The sequence below is a fragment of the Saccopteryx bilineata genome, chromosome 2, assembly GCF_036850765.1.
Source record: "Saccopteryx bilineata isolate mSacBil1 chromosome 2, mSacBil1_pri_phased_curated, whole genome shotgun sequence".
Classification (NCBI taxonomy): Eukaryota; Metazoa; Chordata; class Mammalia; order Chiroptera; family Emballonuridae; genus Saccopteryx; species Saccopteryx bilineata.
The window spans coordinates 347434288-347459605 of record NC_089491.1 but is presented as its reverse complement, the minus strand read 5'-3'; the positions used below and the strand labels follow the sequence as shown (position 1 = coordinate 347459605).

Below are 25318 nucleotides of genomic sequence, written 5' to 3'. Positions count from 1 at the left end.
TAAGTGGGTTAAAAAGAAGAAATGCATATGCGCCACAACAGGCATAGATTGGTTTTGGAACACAGCAGAGGAAAATGAGACTTCAAGTTGGAGCAGTGAAGATGTTACTAGAGCAATGCCGTTTGAAAACGGCTTTGAAGGGCCCTTGGGGATCATCAGATGGACATCTTGGGTAGAATGAGTTTGCAGCAGGAGCATGGAGAAAGACAAAACAAGAAAAAATACTGTGCCTACCTGCAGAGTACAAATAGGCAGAGAAGGAGATGAGAGCCAGATCTTCTGGGGTTTGGAGGCCAAGTTAAGGATAACATGCCAAGCCACCATGTTATCACACCCGCTCTCTAGCACAAACCAGCCTACAACAGAATCACTTGGAATTAAAACTCAAGCTCCACCGCCACAGTTACTGATTCAGTCTGTCCAGAGTAGGGCTGAGAATTTGTATTTTCAATAAGTTCCCAAGTGCTGCTGGCTGGCATTTGAGAACCACTCTGGAGAGTTGATCTGGTGACTGTGCAGGATGGATTAGAAAGGGAGAGACTAGAGATGGAAACGCCAGTCAGAAGACAGTTACACCGTCCAGATGAGAAGGGAGGGACTAAGCTGGAACCGATGGACAAGAGTGGGTGTTTTCAAATAAAAATCCAGCACCATGTTGCTTTTCGTTGTCCCAGCACTGTACAACTGAAGCAACTAAATTTATGAATTAGTAAAGCAGTGTAAAAGAAAAAATGAATTTCTATCAATAGAAAGTATCATTCTGAATTAGTTCAAAGTTCTGATTCAATTAGAAGAGTAAATTCCTTCCAATTATTTGAGACTTGGCATTTTTTATTTCTTCTGATATTGAACCAGCCTAGAAAAACAACTAAACCAAGAAGGTGTGTGTAAATGTGAGACCAGTTCTTTTAATGTTAGAAATATGTAATTATATATGAAGATAAAGACTTGGAGCTCATAATCTGAACTTGATGAGACCACAAACGGTCATCCGGTCAATTCCTTTGCTCTTAGAAGATCACCTTCACAATCTATCAAGATCTATAGTTGTATATATTATTAATATTTAAGATGATCATGAAGGTGAGACACTTATGAGAGGTGAGGGCAGGGTTAGGGCTGTAGAAGGCTCAGATCACAATTCTGTTCAGAGTTTAGACTACAGCCAAGTATTCAGTATTATCATTCTAACCTTTGCCAGTTATTTCTACTAATAGACATGTAGTAGCTAATTGGGGCAATATTTTTCTTTTACTTTTTCTAGAGACTTATCATGCAATAAAATCCAGTTTATTGAGAGAAATGTGTTTGAAAACCTTCCTTTTCTGGAGCATTTGTAAGTTATAAATATATCTTCATTATGTTTAGAATTTTTATAAAACTTAATTGTAAACCTCTTTGTTATTCATTTTAAAGTAAGATTAAAATTTTGTTAGTAGAAAGATATTAAAGAAATGTAGCAAATTCTTTTTGTCTGGAGCAAAAATTACCCTGAGAATTATCTCACAGATCAGAATGAACCATTCTACAGCAGTGGTTCTCCACCAAGGTGATTTTGCACCCAGGTGACAAGATCCAAACACATTTTTAGCTGTCAGAACAGAAGGTACGCTACTGGCACCTAGTGGGCAGAGGCCAGAGTTGCTGTTCGACGTCCTATAATGCACAAGACAGTCCCCATATCAAAGAATTATCTAGCGCAAAATGTCAATAGTGTTGAAGTTGTGTAACCCTTTCTAGAAACATAAAGATCACTTAACACAAGTATTTGGGCACTTACTGTTCTGTATATAATGCACCACATGCATAAACATGAAAGCATGAATCATAAGCAAATACTTTCCACAGTGATACTTATTTACAGTATGGAGGGGTATTGAGGTTGTTTTATCATAGGTGAATTAGAATCACTGCCAAAGGATAAATGGTCCTAAAGAATATCCTTGTTCTTTTTTGTCTTTTTTATAGAGATCTGAGCTGCAATTCATTAGAAAAACTGAGCTTGGGAACATTTGAGGCCTGGCATAGAATGCAGTTTTTAGAGAAAATGTAAGTGAAATTAAAGATGGATACATGTAAAAAGCTATGAGTAAAAACATCATACAGTGATTGGTTAGCTGAGTGTAAGCCCAGTTTGAGCTCTCAAAAAGGGTGGCTTAACATTCATTTTTCAAAAACACTGCATACAGAGAGGCTGAGAGACTTGTCTGACTCAGAGGTGGCACGCTCTGCTTTCCCCAGTGCTGGCCCTCAGCGTGGGCAGTAGAAGGCACCCGGCAAATTACATTCAAGGTAGCATTGTTGCAGGAAATCCAGTGGTGCTGCTGCTCCGCTATGTGAATGGTCCTTGAAATTCCACGTGTGCATTTCACTTTGATTCCTGCTCATGTGCAAGGTTCCTGACTGCTCATCTGTATGCAGCATAGAACTGAAAGAATTAGGTTTGGTTCAAAGCAAAATGTCCAGGTGTTTCTTAGACAGGAGTCTTTTTTAAAGGGAAAAGCAGAATGAATTCTCAAGAACCTACCACAGGGCACTTCTCTTCTCGATCACCCAGAACATTGTTTTTCAGAAAGTATATGCCTCTGAAGTGAATTACCTGTGGGCAATGGGAACCTTTGAGGTATGGGAAAATACACTGTCTGTGTGAAGGTGTGTGCATAAATTCATAAAGAAAATACAGAGCTATAACCTGATTCCAGTATTTTTTCTGACTACATTCAGTAAAGACTGTGGGTTTTATTCCCTCTCAGTTGGAAAATTCTGTGATTTCTCTGACCCCAGCAAATCATACTGGGTGTGTTCAGTGGCCTGAAAAGGATTTTAGACTCAGGTTGAAGTACAGAAAAGACTGTCTGACTGTCTTGTGGTTCAGAAACCCAGTTTCACACAATTCGTTTTGGGTTAGATGCAGGTGTTTAGGGCGTGTCTGCAGCTGGACTGACAGCTCCTGCAGATGCCCATCTGTAGCGGCCTCCCCTCTTCTCTCATTCATTTGCTGATGCCTGACTTGGGGCAGAACACTCAGGGCCAGTTTCCCTTTCGGCAATGCAGCAGAGAGCATGCTCATTAGGTCCCTCCACCAGGAGGTTTGGTAGCGTCAGTATAATGTGTTAAACTCACCACCTTCACTAAGCACTGTGGGACACCGAGAGTCCCTTATAAGAGTCTGTGTTTCACTATAGTTATGAAGGCAACACAGGAAAAAAAAACCGGCAGAAACACAGTTGAAAAATATTAATAAATTTATTCAAAAACATTTACTGGGTGCATGTCCATGGTGTGTCAGCACTGTGCTAAGTGCTGGGACTTAGCAAGAAGAATTCGACAGGGACTTTATCCCCAAGAAACTTTTATATTGGCTGGAGGAAGATGGATGTGATGGGAAAGCACATGAGAGCTATGCCAGCATCTCTACAGAAGGGTATCAAGATAGTGGGGAGACAATGTAGAAAATGGTGATAGGTTAGAAAAGATTCATACCTTAGCTGGGTGGTTCAGTGGATAGAGCGTCATCCTGACATACCAGGTCATGGATTTGATCCCCAGTCAGGGCACATACAAGAAGCAATCACCGAGTGCATAAATAAGTGGAACAAGTTGATTCTCCTCCCTCTCTCCCTTTGCACCCCCCCCCATTTTCCTCATCCTCTCTCTCTCATTCTCAAATCAATGGAAAAAGAAAAAAGATTGATAACAGAGGAGGCACTGAGTTGTTAATTTTGAGTTTCTTCGTTCATCTAAAATGACAGAAAAATATAATGAGAGAATCAGAGCTAGCTGGTGTTAGAAATAAATTTATACCCTACCACGTGATTTGAATAGAGCTGTACTTTTAAAACTCTGTATTTCACACTTTCAGATGATTGTCACAATACCATAAGTGTGTGTTGGGTACAGGGATCCTTTGTTTTGGGCCAAATCTTCTTAATGGACAAAGCTAATTTGCTTTAGGAAGCACTGGGTCTTAAGACAGTTCCATTTTAAATTTTTTGAGGAAACTCCATACTGTTTTGCACATGGACTGCATCAATCCTCATTCCCATAATAGCGCACAAGGGTTCCTTTTGTCCTTCTCCTTGCCAGCACTTGTTTGTTGATTTATTGATGGTAGCGTTTGGATAGGAATGTGGTAATATTTCATTGTGGTTTTAATTTGCATTTCTCTGATGATTACTGATGATGAACATCTTTTCATATGTCTGTTGGCCACCTGTATGTCCTCTTTGGAGAAGTGTCTATTCAGGTCCTTGGCCATTTATTAATTGAATTGTTTGGTTTTTTGGTGCTGAGTTGTGTAAGTTCTTTTGAATAGACTCTCTTTACCCCATTGTATGTTCTTGCCTCCTTTGTCAAATATTAATTGACCACAAAGCCATGGGTTTATTTCTGATTTCTCTATTCTGTTCCCTTGATGTATATGTTTTTTGTTTTGTTTTGTTTTGTTTTGCTTGTCAGTACCCTGCTGTTTGGAGTTCTATGGCCTTGTAGTAGAGTTGGAAAACAGGTAGCATGATTCCTTAACTTTATAGAACAATATCTTTAAAACTTTGACTCTGAGATAGTCTATGAGAATAATAAAAATCAATGCCATGTTTTACTTTCATTAAGATAAGCCCATAGGCCCTGGCCGGTTGGCTCAATGGTGGAGCCTTTGCCTGGCGTGTAGAAGTCCTGGGTTCGATTCCTGGCCAGGGCACACAGGAGAAGCACCCATCTGCTTCTCCACTCCTCCCCCTCTCCTTCCTCTTTATCTCTCTTCCCCTCCCGCAGCCGAAGCTCCATTGGAGCAAAGATGGCCCGGGCGCTGGGGATGGCTCCTTGGCCTCTGTCCCAGGCGCTAGAGTGGCTCTGGTCGCAACAGAGTGTCGCCCCAGAGAGGCAGAGCATCGCCCCCTGGTGGGCAGAGCGTCGCCCCTGGTGGGCGTGCCGGGTGGATCCCGGTTGGGCGCATGCGGGAGTCTGTCTGACTGTCTCTCCCCATTTCCAGCTTCAGAAAAATACAAAAAAAAACAAACAAACAACAAAAAAAGATAAGCCCATAAACATAAAAAGGAATGAACGAGGAATCAGCACACTGTTTATCTGTAAAATGAGGGCATTGATGCGAAGTGGAAATGATACATAGTGCAAATACGCAATCACTCATATTGTGGTTTGTGGAAAAACAGTTGCTGTAAAGTCCCTGAAATTTGAGCTGTTGAGTCCGCTCTCCCTCCTTCTCTCCTTTGCCCAGGCACAACCCTGGTGAAGAGAAGACGGCACTAAAGGCCAGAGGAGGAAATAGGATACTTGAGAGTGGCTCCATATTTTGATTCCACTAGGGATAAACACATGGATTTTTTTTTCTTTTTCTTTTTACTTTTTTTTTCTTTTTTTCTTTCAGAGACAGAGAGAGTCAGAGAGGGATAGATAGGGACAGACAGACATGAGAAGCATCAATCATTAGTTTTTTGTTGCGACACCTTAGTTGTTCATTGATTGCTCTCTCATATGTGCCTTGACTGTGGGGCTACAGCAGACCAAGTAACCTGTTGCTCAAGCCAGCGACCTTGGGTCCAAGCTGGTGAGCTTTGCTCAAACCAGATGAGCCCGCACTCAAGCTGGTGACCTCGGGCTCTCGAACCTGGGTCCTCCGCATCCCAGTCTGACACTCTATCCACTGCGCCACCGCTTGGTCAGGCAACACATAGATATTAATCTTCACATAGTCTGTGTTCTGGATGTAGACCTTTATCAAATATATAATTTGCAAATATTTTCTCTTATTCTGTGAGTTGCCTTTTCATTTTTTTGATAGTGTCCTTTGAGGCACAAAAGTTCTATATTTTTATAAAATTTATCTATTTTTCCTGTTTTTGTTTTTGTTTTTATTTTGGGGGGCCTTAAGTATCCTATCTAGGAAACTATTGGCCTAATACAAGGTCATAGAGATTAACTCTTTGTTTTCTTGTAACAGTTTTATACCCTTAGCTTCTACATTTAGATATTTGATTCATTTCGAGTTGATTCTTATAAATAGTGTGAAGTATAGGGAGAGACCAACTTGATTATTTTGCATGTGGATGTACAATTGTCCCAACACCATTTGAAAAGACTATTGTTTCCATATTGGAGTGTTTTGACACCCTAGTTAAAAGAACAATGAAAAATACAGGTGAGCATTGATTTCTGGACTGTCAATTCTGTTTTATCAATTTAGATGTCAGTACTGGAGCCATCTGCCAGTAACATACTGTGATTGCTATAGCTTTGAATTGAGTTTTGAAACCAGCACATGTGAGGCCTTTCATGTTGTTTTTCTTTATCAAAAGCATTTTAGCTATTCTCAGTCCCTTGAATCATTATACAATTTTAGAAGAGCTTGTCAGTTTCTAGAAAGAAATCAGTTGAAATTTGGATAGGGATTGCATTGAAAGCATAGATCCATTTGAGGAGTAGGGCCATTTTAACAGTATCATCATCTGATCTATGAACACAGCATGTCTTTTTCATTTATTTACATCTTCTTTAATTTCTTTGACCAGTGTTTTGTAGTTTTTAGTATAAGAGTCATGCACTTCTTTGGTTAAATTTTTTGCTATTTCATTCTTTTTGATGCTATTATGCATGAAATTCTTTTCTTAATTTTCTTTTTGGATTACTCATTGGTAGTGTATAGAAATATAGCTAAGTTTTGCAAATTGATCTTGTATCCTGCACCCTTGGTGAACTCACTTATTAACATAATAGTTCTATTCTAGATTCCAGGAATATGTCTCATGGTCTTCCAGTTTCCCGGGCATGTGCTGAAGCTCTTCAGAGTCTCTATGCACATCATTTCTCAGCTTTTTCTTTTAAGCTTTTCGTTAGGCTCTTTTTTTGCTCCAACTGTTATCCGTTGGCTCAGCAGCTGCTGTGTTAAAACATGTACCAGTATTGTTCTTAAAAATTTTTTCCCTGAGGAGGGAGGCTTTTGTGCTAGGCCACTCCCATCAGGTCAGAGTTAAACCTTCCATGTGAGGTCTTCCAGGGAACCCCCAGTGGTGGGATTCAAATAATTTAATAAACACTTCTTGCCCTAATGTCTATTTTAAGTATAAAAGAACTATAATCCGAAAGGTAGTTTATTATTTCATGCATTTAATACTTAAATGAGAACAATAAAAGACATACGCAAAACTACTATAGATTGTTACAAGAAAGAGTTTTAAAATATTAATGAAAAAATATTAAATAATACCTGACAAAAACTAATAATACTGTTATTAAGATATTTTCAGTTGGAGCTTGTCATCCCCTGGCTGTCTGACACTTTTACTCTTTACATTATATGTTTAATGAAGTAACAAATGCAAGGGGATTAAAATATATTTTATCTAAAGTATAATGAGTTTTATGAAATGAATAAATAAATATTATAAGCATAGTTCTGTCAAATTTCTTGCACTTATGGACTGAATGAACCTTATTACGAGCACTTTGAGTATGTTGTTGCTAGTTAAAGTGGCCATATTACCTGAAGCAATATACAAATTTAATACAATTTCCATTAAAATTCAAATGGCATTTTTTAAACAAATGGAAAAAGAAATCACCAGGTTTGTATGGAACCATAAAAAAACCCAAATAGCCTGACCAGGTGGTGGCGCAGTGGATAGAGCATCGGACTGGGCTGCGGAAGGACCCAGGTTCGAGACCCCGAGGTCGCCAGCTTGAGCGTGGGCTCATCTGGCTTGAGCAAAGAGCTCACCAGCTTGGACCCAAGGTCGCTGACTCCAGCAGGGGGTTACTCGGTCTGCTGAAGGCCCGCGGTCAAGGCACATGTGAGAAAGCAATCAATGAACAACTAAGAAGTCGCAACACGCAAGGAGAAACTGATGATTGATGCTTCTCATCTCTCTCTGTTCCTGTCTGTCTGTCCCTGTCTATCTCTGCCTCTGTAAAAAAAAAAAAAAAATTAAAAAAACCCAAATAGCCAAAGCAGTCCTGAGAAAAAAGAAGAAAGTCAGAAGCATTATAATACCTGACTTCAAATTATACTACAGAGCCACGATAATCAAAACAGCTGTCTGTAATCTGTGTGAAAAATAGACACACAGAACAATGGGACAGAATCAAGAACCCAGAAATAAAATCACATGTATATAGGCAAATCATCTTCAACAAAGGAGCCAAAAACACACAATGAAGAAAAGAAAGCCTCTTCAATAAGTGGTGCTGGGAAAATTGTAAAGCTACATGCAAAAGAATGAAACTGGACTACAGCTTGTTCTTTTGCACAAAAATGAATTCAAAATGGATCAAAGACATAAATATAAGATCTGAAACAATAATTTATATAGAAGAAAACATAGATACTAAACTCATGGACCCTGACTGTAGAGAACAGTTTATGAATTTGACCCCAAAGGCAAGGGAAGTAAAGGCAAAAATAAACAAATGGGACTATATCAAACTATAAAGCTTCTGCACAGCAGAAGAAACTGCAACAAAACAAACAGGCAGTCAACTAAAGAGAGATATTTGCAAACAACAGCTCTGATAAGGGGCTAATATCCAAAATATACAAAACACTCACAAAGCTCAGCAATAAAAAAGCAAACAATCCAATTAAAAAATGCAAACAGGACCTGAATGACACTTTCCCAAGAGGACACACAAATGGCCAACAGATATATGAAAAGGTGCTTATCTTGACTAGCTATTCAAGAAATGCAAATCAAAACTACAATGAGATACCACCTCACACCTGTTAGATTGGCTATTATCAACAAGACAAGTAATAACAAGTGTTGGAGAAGCTGTGGAGAAAAAGGAACCCTCATTCACTGCTGGTGGGAATGCAAATTAGTACAACCATTATGGAAGAAAGTATGGTGGTTCCTCAAAAAATTAAGAATAGAACTACCATATGAGCCAGCAATCCCTCTACTGGGTATCTACCCCCAAAACTCAAAAACATTGGTATATAAAGACACATGCACCCCCATGTTCATGTTGCTCTAGTCTGTTTGTTTATGTAATGTACCTCACTCCTTGCACAGGGACCATAGTGGCAGAGACCTGTCATGTAGATTGTGAAGCCAGCAACCCTAAAGGGGTGGAATGTTGGGCAAGCAAGCATGTTAGGCTTGCTCGCTTATAGTTTGCCTGATTGGTGCATGAGCAGGGGGCAGCACCATGCCTGTATAGTTTACGTAGGGCTGCAGGTGTTTGCAATCAGGGCAGCACAGTGTACCTTGCAAATTGCCTGCTGCCAATGTGAGCGGCCATTGTTTGCTATTGTTTGCCAGAGAAGGGGTTCTTTCTGCCCCGACCTGTATGCTCTTCAGCTTGAGAGAGGGAAGTGGTTTACCCTGCCTGCTTGCTCATCGCCATTGTGAGACTCTAATAAAAATAGCCCACCATTTTTCGGCTTCATAGTTTCTCTACCATCTGCCCTAATCTAATATGAACCTGCCTGGCCACAGCCACTGGCCTTACAGGGGAACATGGGGATTGGGGTTGGGGGGAAGGTATAAAGAGGGACATATATAAGGTGAAAAAGAATGACTTGACTTTGGGTGATATGTATGTATACAACATAATCTACTGTTCAAATGATGTGATGTTTACCTGAAATCTATGTACTCTTGTTGATCAATGTCCCCTGTGAAATTTAATGTTCTAAAAAATGAAAGGAAAAAATATGCTATTGCATTGATGAACGTGAAAAAAGAGTAAGGAATGTAAACCTGTGATGCTCACATTGGGTGGCTGCCCAGATGCCCAACGTAGAGAGAACCCTGATTGCTCATTTTAAACAACCATTTAAAAATGCCATTTTAACAACCAGTTTGCCAAACTCAGTAAAAAAGTGGGTATCGGTTTTGCTGAATGGGTACACATCGGCTGAATCTCTCCACTGGAATCACTGGACAGGTGAAATGACCGATCTTTGGGAATGAGAGTTTTGTTCTGTTCTGCTCCCTGTGGTACCGGGGATTGTGGACTAATTTTCAAGGTTACCCCTCAAATGGAGAGCAAAGGTCTATGATGTGCTAAAGCAACACAGATCCTGTTCTTCCAGAAATTAACTGTTTTTCTTGGATAAATGTTCCCTAGGTTTCTGCAAGCTTGTTGGTTGCCAGAGATCATAAACATCGATTGTCACAATTTTTGCAAGTTCTTTGTTGCTTTTTTAGGGATGAGTTTTCAGGTGTTTTTACTGCACCCTTTTCACTGATTTGCCTACAGCATGGTTTCAAATCCCTAAGTCTCAATGACTGTAAGCTAGTTATTTAATTATGGGAGATGATTTGGGAACAGGAATGAAAAGAGAAAATGTAATTCTCATAGAGGCTGTCCCAAATGATACTTGAAATTTGAAAGGTATTTCCCTATTTAGTGGTCTAAGAATTAAAGTAACAGCTATTTTAACCCCTTTTTATTCATATGGGTTTAACAAAGGCTTTGGAGTCAGATTCCAGTTCTGCTTCTTTGTAACTTGGCAGCCTAGGACAACCTCTCTGTTCCTCAGTTTCCTTATTTGTAAAATGGGATCAGAATAATCTCTCTCAATAAGGTTATTGTAATGATTAAATGTGAAATGTTCATCACAGATGACAGCAGTCTAATGGATATTACCTGTGATAATCACCTTAATAATATGCTTCATAAGTACACTAATGATTCTTGGGTCGAGTTAACCTAATGACAGGTATTTTTTTCTTCCTGTTCATTTTTGTTTTGCTTTGCTTTGCTTGTTTGTTTTAAAGAATTGAGAAGAATATTTATTCCAGCATTTGGAATAAAAGTTTGTGTCAAAAAATTTGTTCATTTCATTGATATGTAAACAAAATGTTATTTATGTATTAAACAAACATGTTTTATGTAGTAAATGTCAGGCACTAATAGTCAAGAAATTGACAAGTATTGGTGATTATATGGTGATTACATATAATCTAATGAAATCTGTGCTGTATTTGGGGGTATGTGATGGGAGTGGGGCTTTCACCAGTTCCTCTTACATTTATTCCTTCCTTGGCTCCAAAACCTAAGAATTAGTCCATTTTTGTCTTTAACTGGGTGATTTAAACTGTGGAATTTTTTTAATTTCTAGAGATGAAAGAAAAGTACTTTGAATTATGGAGGGCACTAGATGTAGTATTTCCTGTAGAGCACGAGCTTCCTAATAGCATAGTCACTTCTAGGTATTTTATTTTATTTTTATTTATGTATTTATTTATTAGAGAGAGAGAGAGAAAAAGAGAGAAGGGGGGAGGAGCAGGAAGCATCAACTCCCATATGTGCCTCGACCAGGCAAGCCCAGGGTTTCAAACCAGTGACCTCAGCATTCCAGGTTGATACTTTATCCACTGCATCACCACAGGTCAGACCTAGGTTTTTTAATCTGAAAAGTTATTCAGCATATGTTTCTTTTCTTTGCTACGTAATTTTTTTCTTAACTTTCTGTTCTCCGCTTTATCATTTAGAGACCTGCATCGCTCCTTAAAAAAGAATGCTTTAGGAATTCTTAGGGTGATCTGTAGGTAAAGACAGAAAATTATTTTTTTTTAACTTCAAGTTTTGCATTCATTTTTTTAAAATGTTTTTCTTTATTTATTTACAGAGACAGAGAGTCAGAGAGAGGGATAGACAGGAACGGAGAGATGAGAAGCATCAATCATTAGTTTTTGGTTGCACATTGCAACACCTTAGTTGTTCATTGATTGCTTTCTCATATGTGCCTTGACCGTGGGTCTTCAGCAGACCGAGTAACCCCTTGCTCAAGCTGGCGACCTTGGGTTGAAGCTGCTGAGCTTTTGCTCAAACCAGATGAGCCCGCGCTCAAGCTGGCTACCTTGGGGTCTCGAACCTGGGTCCTCTGCATCCCAGTCGGACACTCTATCCACTGCGCCACCGCCTGGTCAGGCTAACTTCAAGTTTTGTACCAACAAAATGAATATAAATTTTCATGCCAGTTATTGAAAATGTAAATAATTTTAACTTTGTTGTGTTTTTCAGAATTCTTAATCGTAACCCCCTAACCACTATCGAAGATCCATATCTTTTTAAATTGCCAGCATTAAAATATTTGTAAGTATTACAGCAATCTCGTGGCTCATTAAATGGTTTCTGCTCTTTCTTATTTTCATCAAAGATCAAGTATTTTAGATTTTGACTAAATGTCATAATTTAAAATTTAAGTGGGTTATTATTGAACAAAAGTTACTGGCACAAAAAAAAATGACTGAGAAAGGATGCACGTGGACAGGACAGCCAGCAGAGCGAGGGAGCCTGCTGAAGAACACACTCAGAGCTGGGACATGTAGGTGCACGTGGACAGGACAGCCAGCAGAGGGAGGCAGTGTGCTGAAGAACACACTCAGAGCTGGGACATGTAGGTGCACGTGGACAGGACAGCCAGCAGAGGGAAGCAGCGTGCTGAAGAACACACTCAGAGCTGGGACATGTAGGTGCACGTGGACAGGACAGCCAGCAGAGGGAGGCAGCGTGCTGAAGAACACACTCAGAGCTGGAACATGTAGGTGCACGTGGACAGGACAGCCAGCAGAGGGAGGCAGCGTGCTGAAGAACACACTCAGAGCTGGGACATGTAGGTGCACGTGGACAGAACAGCCAGCAGAGGGAGGCAGTGTGCTGAAGAACACACTCAGAGCTGGGACATGTAGGTGCATGTGGAAACACCATTGATGTCAGAAAGGAGAAAGGATTGAGTTGTACATTATGCATTGTTTTAAGAGTAATCCAATGGTGGATACAATTGAGAATGAGAAGTAGGATAATGGTAAAATAAAAACAATAGACAAAAGATTGTACTCTGCACCATGGTCATTAATTTGATGATGCCAATAAATTTAAATTTCTTCCAGAATAGCTTTCTGAAATTACCATCTTTGGCAAGTAAACTCTTGAGCTGGCTTGACAGAGAAGCCAGATTGAAGTAAATCACATATTAAGTGTCTTTTTAAGTGTAGAACTTTTTCCTTTGGGTTCATATCGTGCATCTTTGGGCTTTCTCCTTCAGAGACCTGGGAGCAACACAGGTGTCACTTAAAACAGTTGAGACCGTCATCATGAAGACCCGTAAACTGGAAAAACTGTAAGTTGACTTTTCTTATATTTATTTTCAGTTAATTTTTCTTTTAGGTTTGCTTTATCACTTTCTTAAGTCAGGCTTATTGAGGCATTATTTATTTAATAAAATTCACTGTTTTAATGCAGCCATTCAGTGAGGATTGATAAATGTGTAGTTATGACCACCACCACATTCAAGATACAGAATACTTTTGTCACCCTAAAAGCCCCTCAGGTGTTTGTGCAGTCAGTCCCTCCTCCCACCACAGGCCCCTGGCAAGCACCAGTCTGATCTTTGTCACTACAGTCTTGCCTTTTTTAAAGTGTCTTATAAATGAATCATGTAGCACAGAGGCTTTTGTGTTTGGCTCCTTTCACTTAGTGTAATCCTTTGCAGATCCGTCCATGTTGCCGCATCTGTCAGTAGTTCATTCCTTCTTATTGCCGTGTAGTATTCCAATTGTGTGAATATCCCAGGTTGCTCATGCAGTCATCAGTTAATGCATATTTGAGTTGTTCCTAGTTTTTCTGCTTGTATAAGCTGCTAAAAACCATTTACAGGCAGGTATTTGTATGAACATAAGTTTTCATTGCTTAGGTGTAAAATACCTAAGCATAAATTGCTACATTATGCTGAGTGCAAATTTAACATATTTTAAAGAAGATTTTATTTTTTGATTTTAGAGATAGAAGAGAGAGAGAGACTCAGAGGGAAGGAGTGGGAAGCAGCAACATTTAAAGAACCTGCTAAAGTGTGTTCTAAAGTAGCTGTACCATGTTGCCTTCCCACCAGCAGATCAGAGCTGCAGTTGCTCCACATTTTTACCATATATATTATATATATATTTAAATTAGCCTTTCTAGTAGGAATGTATTTGTATCTCATTGTGGTTTGAATTTGCTTTTCTGCAATAGCTGATTATAGACCATGCATGTGAAAATATCCTTTTCAGTGAAGTGTCTGCCACTTCATTTCTTTCCATCTTTTACTAAATTTATCGAGGCGACATTGGTTAATAGTATCATACAGGTTTCAAGTGTACATCTCTATGATACACGATTTGTATACAGAATTATGTGCCGATCACCCCAAATTTAAACTGTTCTCCGTCACTGTGTATTGGGCCCCCTTTACCTCCTGCCACTGTCCCACCTCTTCCCTCTGGTAACCATCATACTATTGTCTGTGTTTATGGGTCTCAGTTTTATTTCCCACATATGAGTGAAACCATGTAGTTCTTAGCTTTTTTTCCTTATTTCAGTTAGCATAATATTCTCAAGATTTATCTATGTTGTTGCAGATGGCAGTATTTCATCTATTCAAAATCCATTTTTAATTGCATATTGAGTTTTAAGAGTGCTTTATGTAAGTCCCTTCTCTCAGACACGTGTTTGGTAAATATCTTCTCTTAGGTTGTGGCTTGTCTTTTTTTCTATTAAAAGTATCTCTCAAGACCAGAAGTTTTTAATATTTAAATTTTGATGAAGTCTAATTTAGCAGTCTTTTTCTTAAATGATTTGTGCTTTTTGGGTCCTTATCTAAGAAATCTTTGTGTGAGAACCCATTCTCTAACCTAAAATCACATAGATTTTCTCCTCTATATTTTCCAGAAGTTGTTTAGTTACAGTTAGGTCTGTGGCCCATTTTGGGTTAATTTCTATGTACGATGTAAAGTAAGGAGTAGGTATCACTTCCTTGCAGTTTTTGGAAAATATTTCTGTAGAGCCCTATTGTGACATTTTATTACTGGACTTATTGTACCTTTAATTGTGCCCTCTCCTCCAACATGGCAGGTTAATAGGAACTTGCTGTTATGCTGAGGATGGTTGAGGGGATTACATGATATTAGTGTGGGAAAGGGCTCTGCAATTAGCAGTCTGCTCCACCTGCTTTTGACAGGTCAGCCTGCAAATGACTGTCTTCCCCACAGTGTCAAATCTACTGGTCACAGCTCTGCCCCATCCTCCTCAGCCTCCCCCAGCATCTGCCACAGTGAGTCCTTCCCTTGTCAGTTATGACTTCCTCTCCAGATATTCAAAATCATTGCTCTCTATAACTACAATACTATTAATGCACTGAAGAAATTAAATTCTTACACAATTGTTATATAATAAAGAGGTGATACTCAAATTTTTTCAATTGTTTATATCACTTATTTTAGCAACTCTTTGATGTATAATTGACATACAATAATTTGTGCTGATATATATGCATGTGTGTGTATATATATTTACATATATATATAATGTGAAGCCATCAGCTATAATTAACATATAATAAGGTGTGTTAAAATATATCATATATATGTGTGTGTATATTCATTTACATACACATAGACCACAAAGCCATCGCCAAAATAAAACTGTTCATCACCTGAAAAAATTTTTTCAGGTCTCCTTGCCTTCCCCAATCCAAGTGCAATTATTGATCTGTTTTCTGGTGATATAGATCAGTTTGCATTTTTAGATTTTTGTAATATACTTAAATCTGTTTTGTTTTGATTGGGGATCCAATCAGACATTAAGCATCACATGTCATGTTTTCTTTAGTCTAAAACATTTATCTACCCTTATAAATACATATTGTTTTTTATGACACTGGCATTGTTGATGTGTCTAAGACCATTGTCTGTAAATTGTCCTACAGTCTGGATTTGTCTGTTTGCTCATGAATAGGTTCAACGTAAACCTTTCTAGGAAAAATCTTACATAGGTGATATATCCTTCCTATTTCATCACTTGAAGTGTCCCATAATGCTAAGTTTGACCACTTGGTGAAGGTGGTATCTCCCAGATCACTCCATTGTAAAGAGACTTTTTCCCTTTGTACTTAATAAAGAATGTGTGGGCTGATTCTTTGGGATCAGTGAGGATTCTACTTTCAACTTATTACTGAACTGTGCATCAATAATAATTTTTTTAATAAATAAATTTTTATTTTAATAAGGTGACATCAATAAATCAGGGTACATATATTCAAAGAAAACATGTCCAGGTTATCTTGTCATTCAATTCTGTTGCATACCCATCACCCAAAGTCAGATTGTCCTCCGTCACCGTCTATCTAGTTTTCTTTGTGACCCTCCCCCTCCCTCTTCCCCTCTCCCTCCTTTCCTCCCCCCCACCTCGTAACCACCACACTCTTGTCCATGTCTCTTAGTCTCGTTTTTATGTCCCACCAATGTATGGAATCCTGCAGTTCTTGTTTTTTTCTGATTTACTTATTTCACTCTGTATAATGTTATCAAGATCCCACCATTTTGTTGTAAGTGATCCGATGTCATCATTTCTTATGGCTGAATAGTATACCATGGTGTATATGTGCTACATCTTCTTTATCCAGTCTTCTATTTTTTTTACAGTGATTAAAGCCTTTAAGCAAACTCTTGGCCAATACAGCAAGAATCCATAAAAGTCAATAATAATTCTTGTCTGAATCCATTATTACATCGATTACAAAGTGATACTTTTTTTTTTTACAGAAACAGAGAGAGAGAGAGAGAGAGAGATAGATGGATAGATAGGGACAAACAGGAAGGGAGAGAGATGAGAAGCATCAATCATCAGTTTTTCATTGTGGCAATTTAGTTGTTCATTGATTGTTTTCTCATATGTGCCTTGACCAGGGGCGCTACAGCAGACTGAGTAACCCGTTGCTCAAGCCATCGACCTTGGGTCCAAGCTGGTGAGCTTTATGCTCAAACCAGATGAGCCCATGCTCAAGCTGGTGACCTCGGGGTCTCAAACCTGGGTCCTCTGCATCCCAGGCTGACGCTCTATCCACTGCGCCACTGCCTGGTCAGGCATACAGTGATACTTTTTTTATTATTCCTTTCTCATTTAATAGCTAGCATAATTCTATAAATAATAGCTCCCCATATATATTTTTTTAAGTTGGAAATGGGGAGGCAGTCAGACTCCCTCATGTGCCCGACCGGGATCCACCCGGCATGCCCACCAGGGGGCGATGCTCTGCCCATCCGGGGCATCGCTCTGCCACAATCAGAGCCATTCTAGCGCCTGAAGCAGAGGCCACAGAGCCACCCTCAGCGCCCAGGAAAACTTTTGCTCCAATGGAGCCTGGCTGCGGGAGGGGAAGAGAGAGACAGAGAGGAAGGAGAGGGGGAGGGGTGGAGAAGCAGATGGGCACTTCTCCTGGGTGCCCTGGCCGGGAATCAAACCTGGGACTCCTGCACGCCAGGCCGACGCTCTGCCACTGAGCTAACCGGTCAGGGCCTCCCCATCTTTTTAAAATCTTAATTGATTTTAGCCTGACCAAGTGCTGGTGCAGGAGATAGTGCATTAGACTGGTATGCAGAGGATCCAGGTTCTAAACCCCGAGGTCACTGCTTGAGCATGGGGTTCCTGGCTTGAGCATGGAGTTATAAACATGAAGCCATGGTTGCTGGCTTGAACCCAGAGTTCGCTGGTTTGAAGCCCAAGGTCTCTGGCTTAAGCCCATGTTCGCTGGTTTGAGTAAGGGGTCACTCGCTCTGCTGTAGTCTTCCAGTTTAGACACAGATGAGAACACAATCAATGAACAACTAAGGTGCCACAACAAAGAATTGATGCTTCTTATTGCTCTCCCTTCCTGCCTGTCTCCCTATCTGTCCCCTCTCTGTCTCTCTGTCTCTATCATAAGAAAAAATTTTAAGTGATTTTATTTTATTTATTTTATTTTATTTTTTTGTATTTTTCCGAAGCTGGAAACGGGGAGAGACAGTCAGACAGACTCCCGCATGCGCCCGACCGGGATCCACCCCGCACGCCCACCAGGGGCGACGCTCTGCCCACCAGGGGGCGATGCTCTGCCCCTCCGGGGCGTCGCTCTGTTGCGACCAGAGCCACTCCAGCGCCTGGGGCAGAGGCCAAGGAGCCATCCCCAGTGCCCGGGCCATCCTTGCTCCAATGATGCCTCGCTGTGGGAGGGGAAGAGAAAAACAGAGAGGAAGGAGTGGTGGAGAAGCAGATGGGCACCTCTCCTGTGTGCCCTGGCCGGGAATCAAACCCGAAACCCCTTGCACGCCAGGCCAACGCTCTACCACTGAGCCAATCGGCCAGGGCCTTAAGTGATTTTAGAGAGATAAAAAGGGAGAGAGAAAAAGAGAGTGAAACATCAACTTGTTGTTCCGCTGCTGTATGCATTCATTGGTCGATCCCTCTATATGCCCTGACCAGGTAGGATCTGAACCCACATCTGCCACCTGGCATATTGGGATGATGACCTAACCAACTGAGCTATCTGGCCAGGACTCCCCTCTTTTCTTTTTGAGTATCATTTTAAATTAAAGGGCTCTTCTTTAAATTACTTTATACCTTATTAACTTTATTCTTTTGAGTGTTCAAATATTATTATTTATATATGGTTTTTTTATGCCCAGAGTAATTTCTAATATATTTATCACTAACAATTAGGAATTATGAAATGGACTCCATAAGTTGGGAACTTAATTCAGAGTCTTCTTAAAAGTCTTCCCCCTTCCTGTGTACTCTCTACCCTAAGTGAGACTTTTGGGTTGTGAGGATATACTTCTGAATTAAAGTATAGATCTGTGTCACCCAATTCTAATCCCTACCCCCTTCATGCTAGGCATTCCATACCCACTGCCATTCTTCCCCTGCTGTTGGGCACTTCGGGCCTCCTCTCTCTTTATGTACAATATTCAAGGGTAGCGTATGGACAGCAGATCCCTACCAACCTGTTCAAGCGATGTGGCCCAGCAACTCTTTTCTCCACAGCCCTGGGGTAGCCTTGGCCTACCTCTTCTGCCTACTCAAGTAACTCCTGTGCACTAACTGAATTCTCTGTGTTTCCATTTGTAGGATCTTACCCAGCCTTTTGACCTGCTGCCTTTGCCAATTGAAAAATGATATTGAGGCTGTCAGTGAGACAGTGAAACTGGACTGTGAAACTGCATGTGTGTTAAACACGCCTTGTGGTGAGTCTGAATTGCCTGATGATAAATTTTTAATTTTACTATGTTTTAATTTTTTTATTTTTAATGGAAAATAAATTTTTTTTGTTTTTTGTTTTTTTCCTGAAGTAAGCGGGTGGAGGCAGACAGACAGACTCCCGCATGTGCCCGACTGGGATCCACCCAGCATGCCCACCAGAGGGTGATACTCAGCCCCTCTGGGGCATTGCTCTGCTGCAATCCAAGCCATTCTAGTGTCTGAGGTGGAGGCCATGGAGCCATCCTCAGCACCTGGGCCAACTTTGCTCCAGTGGAGCTTGGCTGTGGGAGGGGAAGAGAAAGATAGAGAGAAAGGAGAGAGGGAAGGGTGGAGAAGCAGATGGGCACTTCTCCTGCATGCCCTGGCCAGGAATTGAACCCAGGACTTCCACCCTGGGACAACACTCTACTGCTGAGCCAACTGGCCAGGGCCTAAAGGAGAATAATTTTAAACAAATAATGTAACGGCATTTTTATTCATTCATTTAGAGTTCAACACCCTACAGTTCTAAGAACAACTCCCTTGCTAAATGTCAGGTTAAGGCACATGAGAAAGGAATGGAAGGGGAAGGGAAGTAACATTAATGGTCACATACTGTGCGTTGTGCTTTCTGCTTGGTGCTTTACTTCCATATGAGAACTTGATCATTAGTGGGTCACAGTTTGTAAATTGTATATTGGTTCTGTATGCATTAGGTTTTCATTCCCCTTTGCCTTATGGGACAGGTATAGATAAATTTTTATTTTAATTGTTCTGGCAATTCTTTTTTTTAGTGAGAGAGAATGACAGAGAAAGAGAGAGGGACAGAGAAACAGGAAAGGACAGGGATGAGAAAAATAAATTATTCGTTGAGGCACCTTAGTTGTTCATTGATTGCTTTATCATATGTACCTTGACTGGGGGGTACCAGACAAGCCAGTGACCCCTTGCTCAAGCCAGTGACCTTGAAGTTCAAGCCAGTGACTTTTTGGACTCAAGCCAGCAGCTATGAATCATGTATAATGCTCAAGCTAGCGACCCAGAGCTTGAGACTTTGCTCAAGCTCAAGATGCACAAGCTAGTAGTGACCTCAGAGTTTCAAACCTGTGTCCTGTGCATCCCAGGCCGATGCTCTATTCACTGTGCCACTGCCTGGTTAGGGTGTTTTTGCAATTTTATAAAAAGAGTACAAATGATACTGTTTCATGAATGTTTTATTTGGAACCTGAGAGTTTCTGGTTCAAAAAGCAGAACTGCCCCCCAACCCTTCTAATGGATGGAAAGCTCTTGTATTCTTACATTGTCCCACTCCCAGCCTGCTCTGAAGCTCAAGGTTTTCTATCCACCAAATACTCACGTGCTTTTAAGTATTTTCTACATGTTAGGTTCATTGGCACCTCTCTGATTGGTTCCAAAATGTGTCCTCCTGCCCCGATAGCTTGAATAGGGGTGTCTGTCAGTGATCTGGGCCACATCATAAATAATAACACTTTGCTACTTGTATAAACACAGTGTCACTTATTCTTCAAAACAATTCTTTGACCAAATATATTAGTTTCTTTTACCCAAAGGTGGGCAGAACATGCATTTCCATCTCCTTTTACAGATGTGTAAAAACAAGATCTGAAAGTATTCATTGCTGTCACCTGGTGACCAGGTCTCCTGCTTCCAGTTTGGGGTTCTCTGAAGCCCGTGCTGCTCCTTTCGTAGGACTCTGACCTTCTTTTCTGACCGTCACCACCACCAGCAATACTTTTAATTCTTTCATAAAAGAAACCCTGCTGCAGAAATGTCTTGATCTTCATGTGGTCAGAAGGTTTAGATAGTTCCCCAGATTTAACTGAAAATATAAGACATGACATGAAATGAAAGCAAAGTAGGCTTCTGACCAAAGTTGCTCTTTCCTTCTGCATTTTATGACCCCAAGTATTATTTCATAGACTTATGGAACTTTCCACATTGGCACACAACCTGGCAAGTCTCTTAACCTACATCTTAGATGCCCACCTAAATTTTTCCTTCTTTTTTTTCTAAGTTAGAGGAGAGAGATACAAAGAGACTCCCTCAGGCCCTGATTGGAATCCACCCGGTAACCCCTGTCTGGGGCCGATGCTCTGCCTATCTGGGGTGTGCTCATAACCAAGCTGTTTTTATCACCTACGGGGCGGCTCCACAGAGCCATCCTCAGTTTCTGGGGCTGACGCATTGGAACCAATCCATCCATGGCTGTGGGAGGGGGAGAGAGGGAGAGAGGTGAGGAAGGGGGAGGGATGGAGAATCATATGGTTGCTTCTCCTGTGTGCCCTGACCAGGAATTGAACCCGGGACATTCACATGCCAGGTAGATGCTCTACCATGAACCCAACCAGCCAGTGCCAATGCCTGCCTAAATTTAACCAAAGAGCTAGAGTAGACATAGTGGTGTTTGTGTATAGAGCCTTCTGCTGTGGGTGTCAGGATATGTGGCAGCAGGAACCAAGCTGAGGAGTGGGTGGTAGGTTGGAAAGGGCAGGTCCAGATGAGGACATGTTGGCACTGGGTGTTCATCTTGGTCACCTGTGACGGTAGCAAGAACACGAGCACACTGACACGATGGAGAGAGGAAGCCTCATGCTCCCTCCGCATCTGAGCAGGACAGGATGGGGCACATGAATGTGAGGAGTCACGTGGATCTGCAGAGAGTCTACCTGAGAGGTGTCTTCCGGCCTTGGCTTTTCCTCAGTACTAGGCAGGTGTCCCTTGGTGACCAGATCAATAATTCTAAATAAAGTTACTATAATCATGCTATGAAATCTGAGTAAATGACCACTTTCAAAAAAGATACCTTTTCTACTTTCATTGTGTTGCCAAGCATAGGTTTAGGTAGGGTTTATTTCTCTCCTCTGTAAATAGCACTGAGATATCTGCCAATTCCTAATTGATCTGAGTCAGATGCAGGCTGTGGACTGACAAAAGCTGTCCCATGAGTGTTTCCTTATCAAAAGTGGTCTCTTCGTTTTTGACAGATGAAGATCTGTCCACAGCAAAGGCAGCATTATTAGATGCAGTAAGAAGCCATAGAGAAAGCACCAGCACTGAGCTGACTATTGAACCGGAGAAGACGTCCCCAGAAACACGTGACAACCTGCTGTCAGACTTGATGAGTGAGTAGCTTGATTTTAATGACACAACTGATGTTCTTAGAGCACTAGGTTACGTGCTGCTTTATTTCTTGGAGGGAAATCTAGAAGATATAGAATTAACATTACTAAACTCCCCTTTTTTTTTTTTTTTTTCTTTTTTTGTGGTAGAGAGAGTCCGAGAGAGGGACAGACAGACAGGAAGGGAGAGAGATGAGAAACATCAATTCTTTGTTGCGGCTCCTAAATTGTTCATTGATTGATTTCTCATATGTGCCTTGACTGGGGGCTACAGCAGACCGAGTGACCCCTTGCTCAAACCAGATGAGCCCACACTCATGCTGGCAACCTTGGGGTCTCAAACCTGGGTCCTCCACATCCCAGTCTGAAGCTCTATCCACTGTGCCACGGGCTGGTCAGGCTAAACTCCCTTTTTCAAATGTACAACTTGGCAATATGCCCAAGTTGTGTTAAAAGCAACAGAGGGAACTCTTCTCTTAAACCTGAATTTTATAATTCAAGTTACAAAAATAATTGAGGAAATTCTGATTTCTGCAACAGGTCTCCTGAGGAAGTTTCTCAAGGAGAAGCAGAAAGTCGAGGTTCCCAATGCAGAGTGGGAAACGGGCCACTTGAAAAATAAGAGTATCCATTCCAAGAATGAAAAGGTGAGGACAGCTCCTGAAACACGGGACCTGGACGTTTAGTCAGAGTGGGACAGGCCATGAAAGCACCGGCAGAGGACCAGGGGTGCCTAGTCTGTCTCTCGTGTTGACATGTGACTTTGGCGAAAACTGTGATCTCCCAATCTGCTCATTTAGAGACTGGTGCCACTGTCCCTAGGGTAGATAAATGAAGAACTAATACACAGGATAAATTGCACAAGAAAATCCTGATGCTAAGATTACATTACACAGTAGATTTGGTGCATTCTTTAAGAACCTATGTATTCACCTGAAAGAGTGGGGTTTTAAACAAGTAATAGTTAAGAATAGTTAGCTATTCTTTAGAATAGATTCAATAATTGTTAGTTTTTATCCTTTCTATTACTGGTTTTCTTTAAAAAAATTTTTTTTCTTTTAGATAAAAACAGAACTTCCACCGTATTTATTCAACAAAAACCTCATTGTGGCATTACCCATTTCTGTGGCAGCAGCGATGTTATTTTTCCTTTTCTGTCTCATTGTGGTAAGGCAACAGTTAATTCAGGTTTTTATAATACCCTCTGTCCTTAGAATAGATTCAGAACCCACAAACAGAAAATGAAAGCTACTTTCCCACCTACTCCTACTTGATATTCCGCTTTGGTCACGAGCACCGAGATACGTTTTGTTCTTTTATTACAAACTATATCCCAGGGATTTTTAAAGGAAGCTCACTCCCAGAGTTCTCTTGAGAGTGAGTTCTACCTTGACAGCAAGGTAAGCCACTAGATTATTTTGAGAAGTTTAACAGGCCAGAGTTGACATGATAGCAACATTTCTTCAGCTCAAAAAGAACATGTTCATTTGATGTGCAGTATCAACAGTGACTCTCTTTCTGATTTCTTTGTGGCTGCAATGAGGAGAGACGCAGAATCTCCATCCTCATGGCGCTACATTACCCTGGCTTAAAGTGTGATCTTGTCAGTGCAAATAGTTTAGTTAAAACACTGCAACCTTATCCTGCATCTCTAAAGCATGTCATATAGTCACCTGTTCCTGGAGTTTGCTTGTGTCCCTTTGTTCAATTTCATAATGGTTTGCTTTCTGAGCATGTGGGGGTTGCTAATCAGAGTGATTTAATAAGCTGACAGTCCTGATTCTACCCTACTAATTTACTTTGTTTACCTTTTCAATGGGGATGGCAGCCCTTCATTCTAGCTAAAGCAGCCCCTCCTCATAACCTTGCCACACCATGCCTGTTCCTACCTTTGTTTGTGCCTTTGGCCATCTAAAATTCCCTTATCTCTCTCTGCACGTTGACACATTTATCTTTTCTGTGTCAGTGGCAGTGTCACTAGGGGATTCCAGTTCCTTTATAACACATTTTGGTATCTGGTAGGGTAAGCTTCTCCTTTTTTTTTTTTAATACATTTCATAGCTATTCTTGAATATTTTCTCTACCAAATGTCTCTACAAACTGTGTTGTAATTTGAATAAGACTGCATCACATTTGTAGGTTAATTAGAGGAGAATTGACACATTACAACAGTCCAGGAATGTGATAGCTCATGTTGTATATTCTTCCTAGTGTCCTTCAGAAGAGTTTTAAAGTTTCTATCACGTAGGTCTTAGACATTTCTTTTGAAATTTATTCCTTGTTACTTTATGCATTTTTATTGATATTGTAAATCAGCCCTTTTTTTCATTTTCTTTCTTTGTTTTGTGGCAGAGTCAGAGAGAGGAATAGACAGGAAGGGAGACAGATGAGAAACATCAATTCTTTGTTGCGGTTCCTTAGTTGTTCATTGATTGCTTTCTCAAATGTGCCTTGACTGGGGGACTACAGCAGGCCGAGTGACCCCTTGCTCGAGCCAGAGACCTTGGGCTCAAGCTGTTGAGCCTTGCTCAAACCCGATGAGCCCACGCTCAAGCTGGCAACTTCGGGGTCTCGAACCCGGGTCCTCTGCGTCCCAGTCGACACTCTATCCACTGCACTACCACCTGGTCAGGCATCTTTTTTTTTCATTTTATTATTATTTATTTGTGGCATATAGGAAAGCTATTGAGATTTGCATGTTGATCTCTTGATTTTGGATTTAGCCTTCTTACTGAATTGTGCTACTTGCGATAAAATTTTAGTCAATGCTCTTGAGCTTTTTAGGTTGTGCATCATCTCATAATTAAGTATCTTTTGTTGCTTTCAAATTATTCATTTTTTTTCTTATTAAATTGATTAGGACTTCAACATGATGAATAGTAGATTAGTAACAGGCATCTACTTGAACTTAAAGCTGCTGTGTGGATTTTCTGTAGGTATATATTTTTTTCTATTCTTCTAAGAGTCATTTTATTAGGGATTACCTGCTGCATATTATCTAAAACAGCCAATAAAATGCATTGCCAGTTGCAAGCAAGAGTCTACATTAGGGACTCTTGTGGAAGAGTCCAAGGACTATTAAACAGAATTACTGTCCTCAAAAGAGTTATCTCATTTAAAAGAGAATCAAGAATGATTTAGAGATAGTGGTCGGTGTGATGAATAATCATGCTGTTGTTTCT

At 40.6% G+C, this 25318-nt stretch overlaps 1 protein-coding gene across 1 annotated transcript in view; it reads left to right on the top strand.

Annotated features, from left to right (window-relative positions):
* Positions 1–25318, top strand: part of LOC136326525 (leucine-rich repeat-containing protein 37A3-like) — a 50710-nt gene that overhangs the window by 14851 nt on the left and 10541 nt on the right. The window contains exons 4-11 of the mRNA XM_066262614.1: positions 1265–1336; positions 1969–2049; positions 11989–12060; positions 13013–13087; positions 18886–19001; positions 22002–22139; positions 22677–22783; positions 23199–23303. Coding sequence (XP_066118711.1) covers positions 1265–1336; positions 1969–2049; positions 11989–12060; positions 13013–13087; positions 18886–19001; positions 22002–22139; positions 22677–22783; positions 23199–23303 — 766 coding nt within the window. The remainder of the gene's footprint in view (positions 1–1264; positions 1337–1968; positions 2050–11988; positions 12061–13012; positions 13088–18885; positions 19002–22001; positions 22140–22676; positions 22784–23198; positions 23304–25318) is intronic.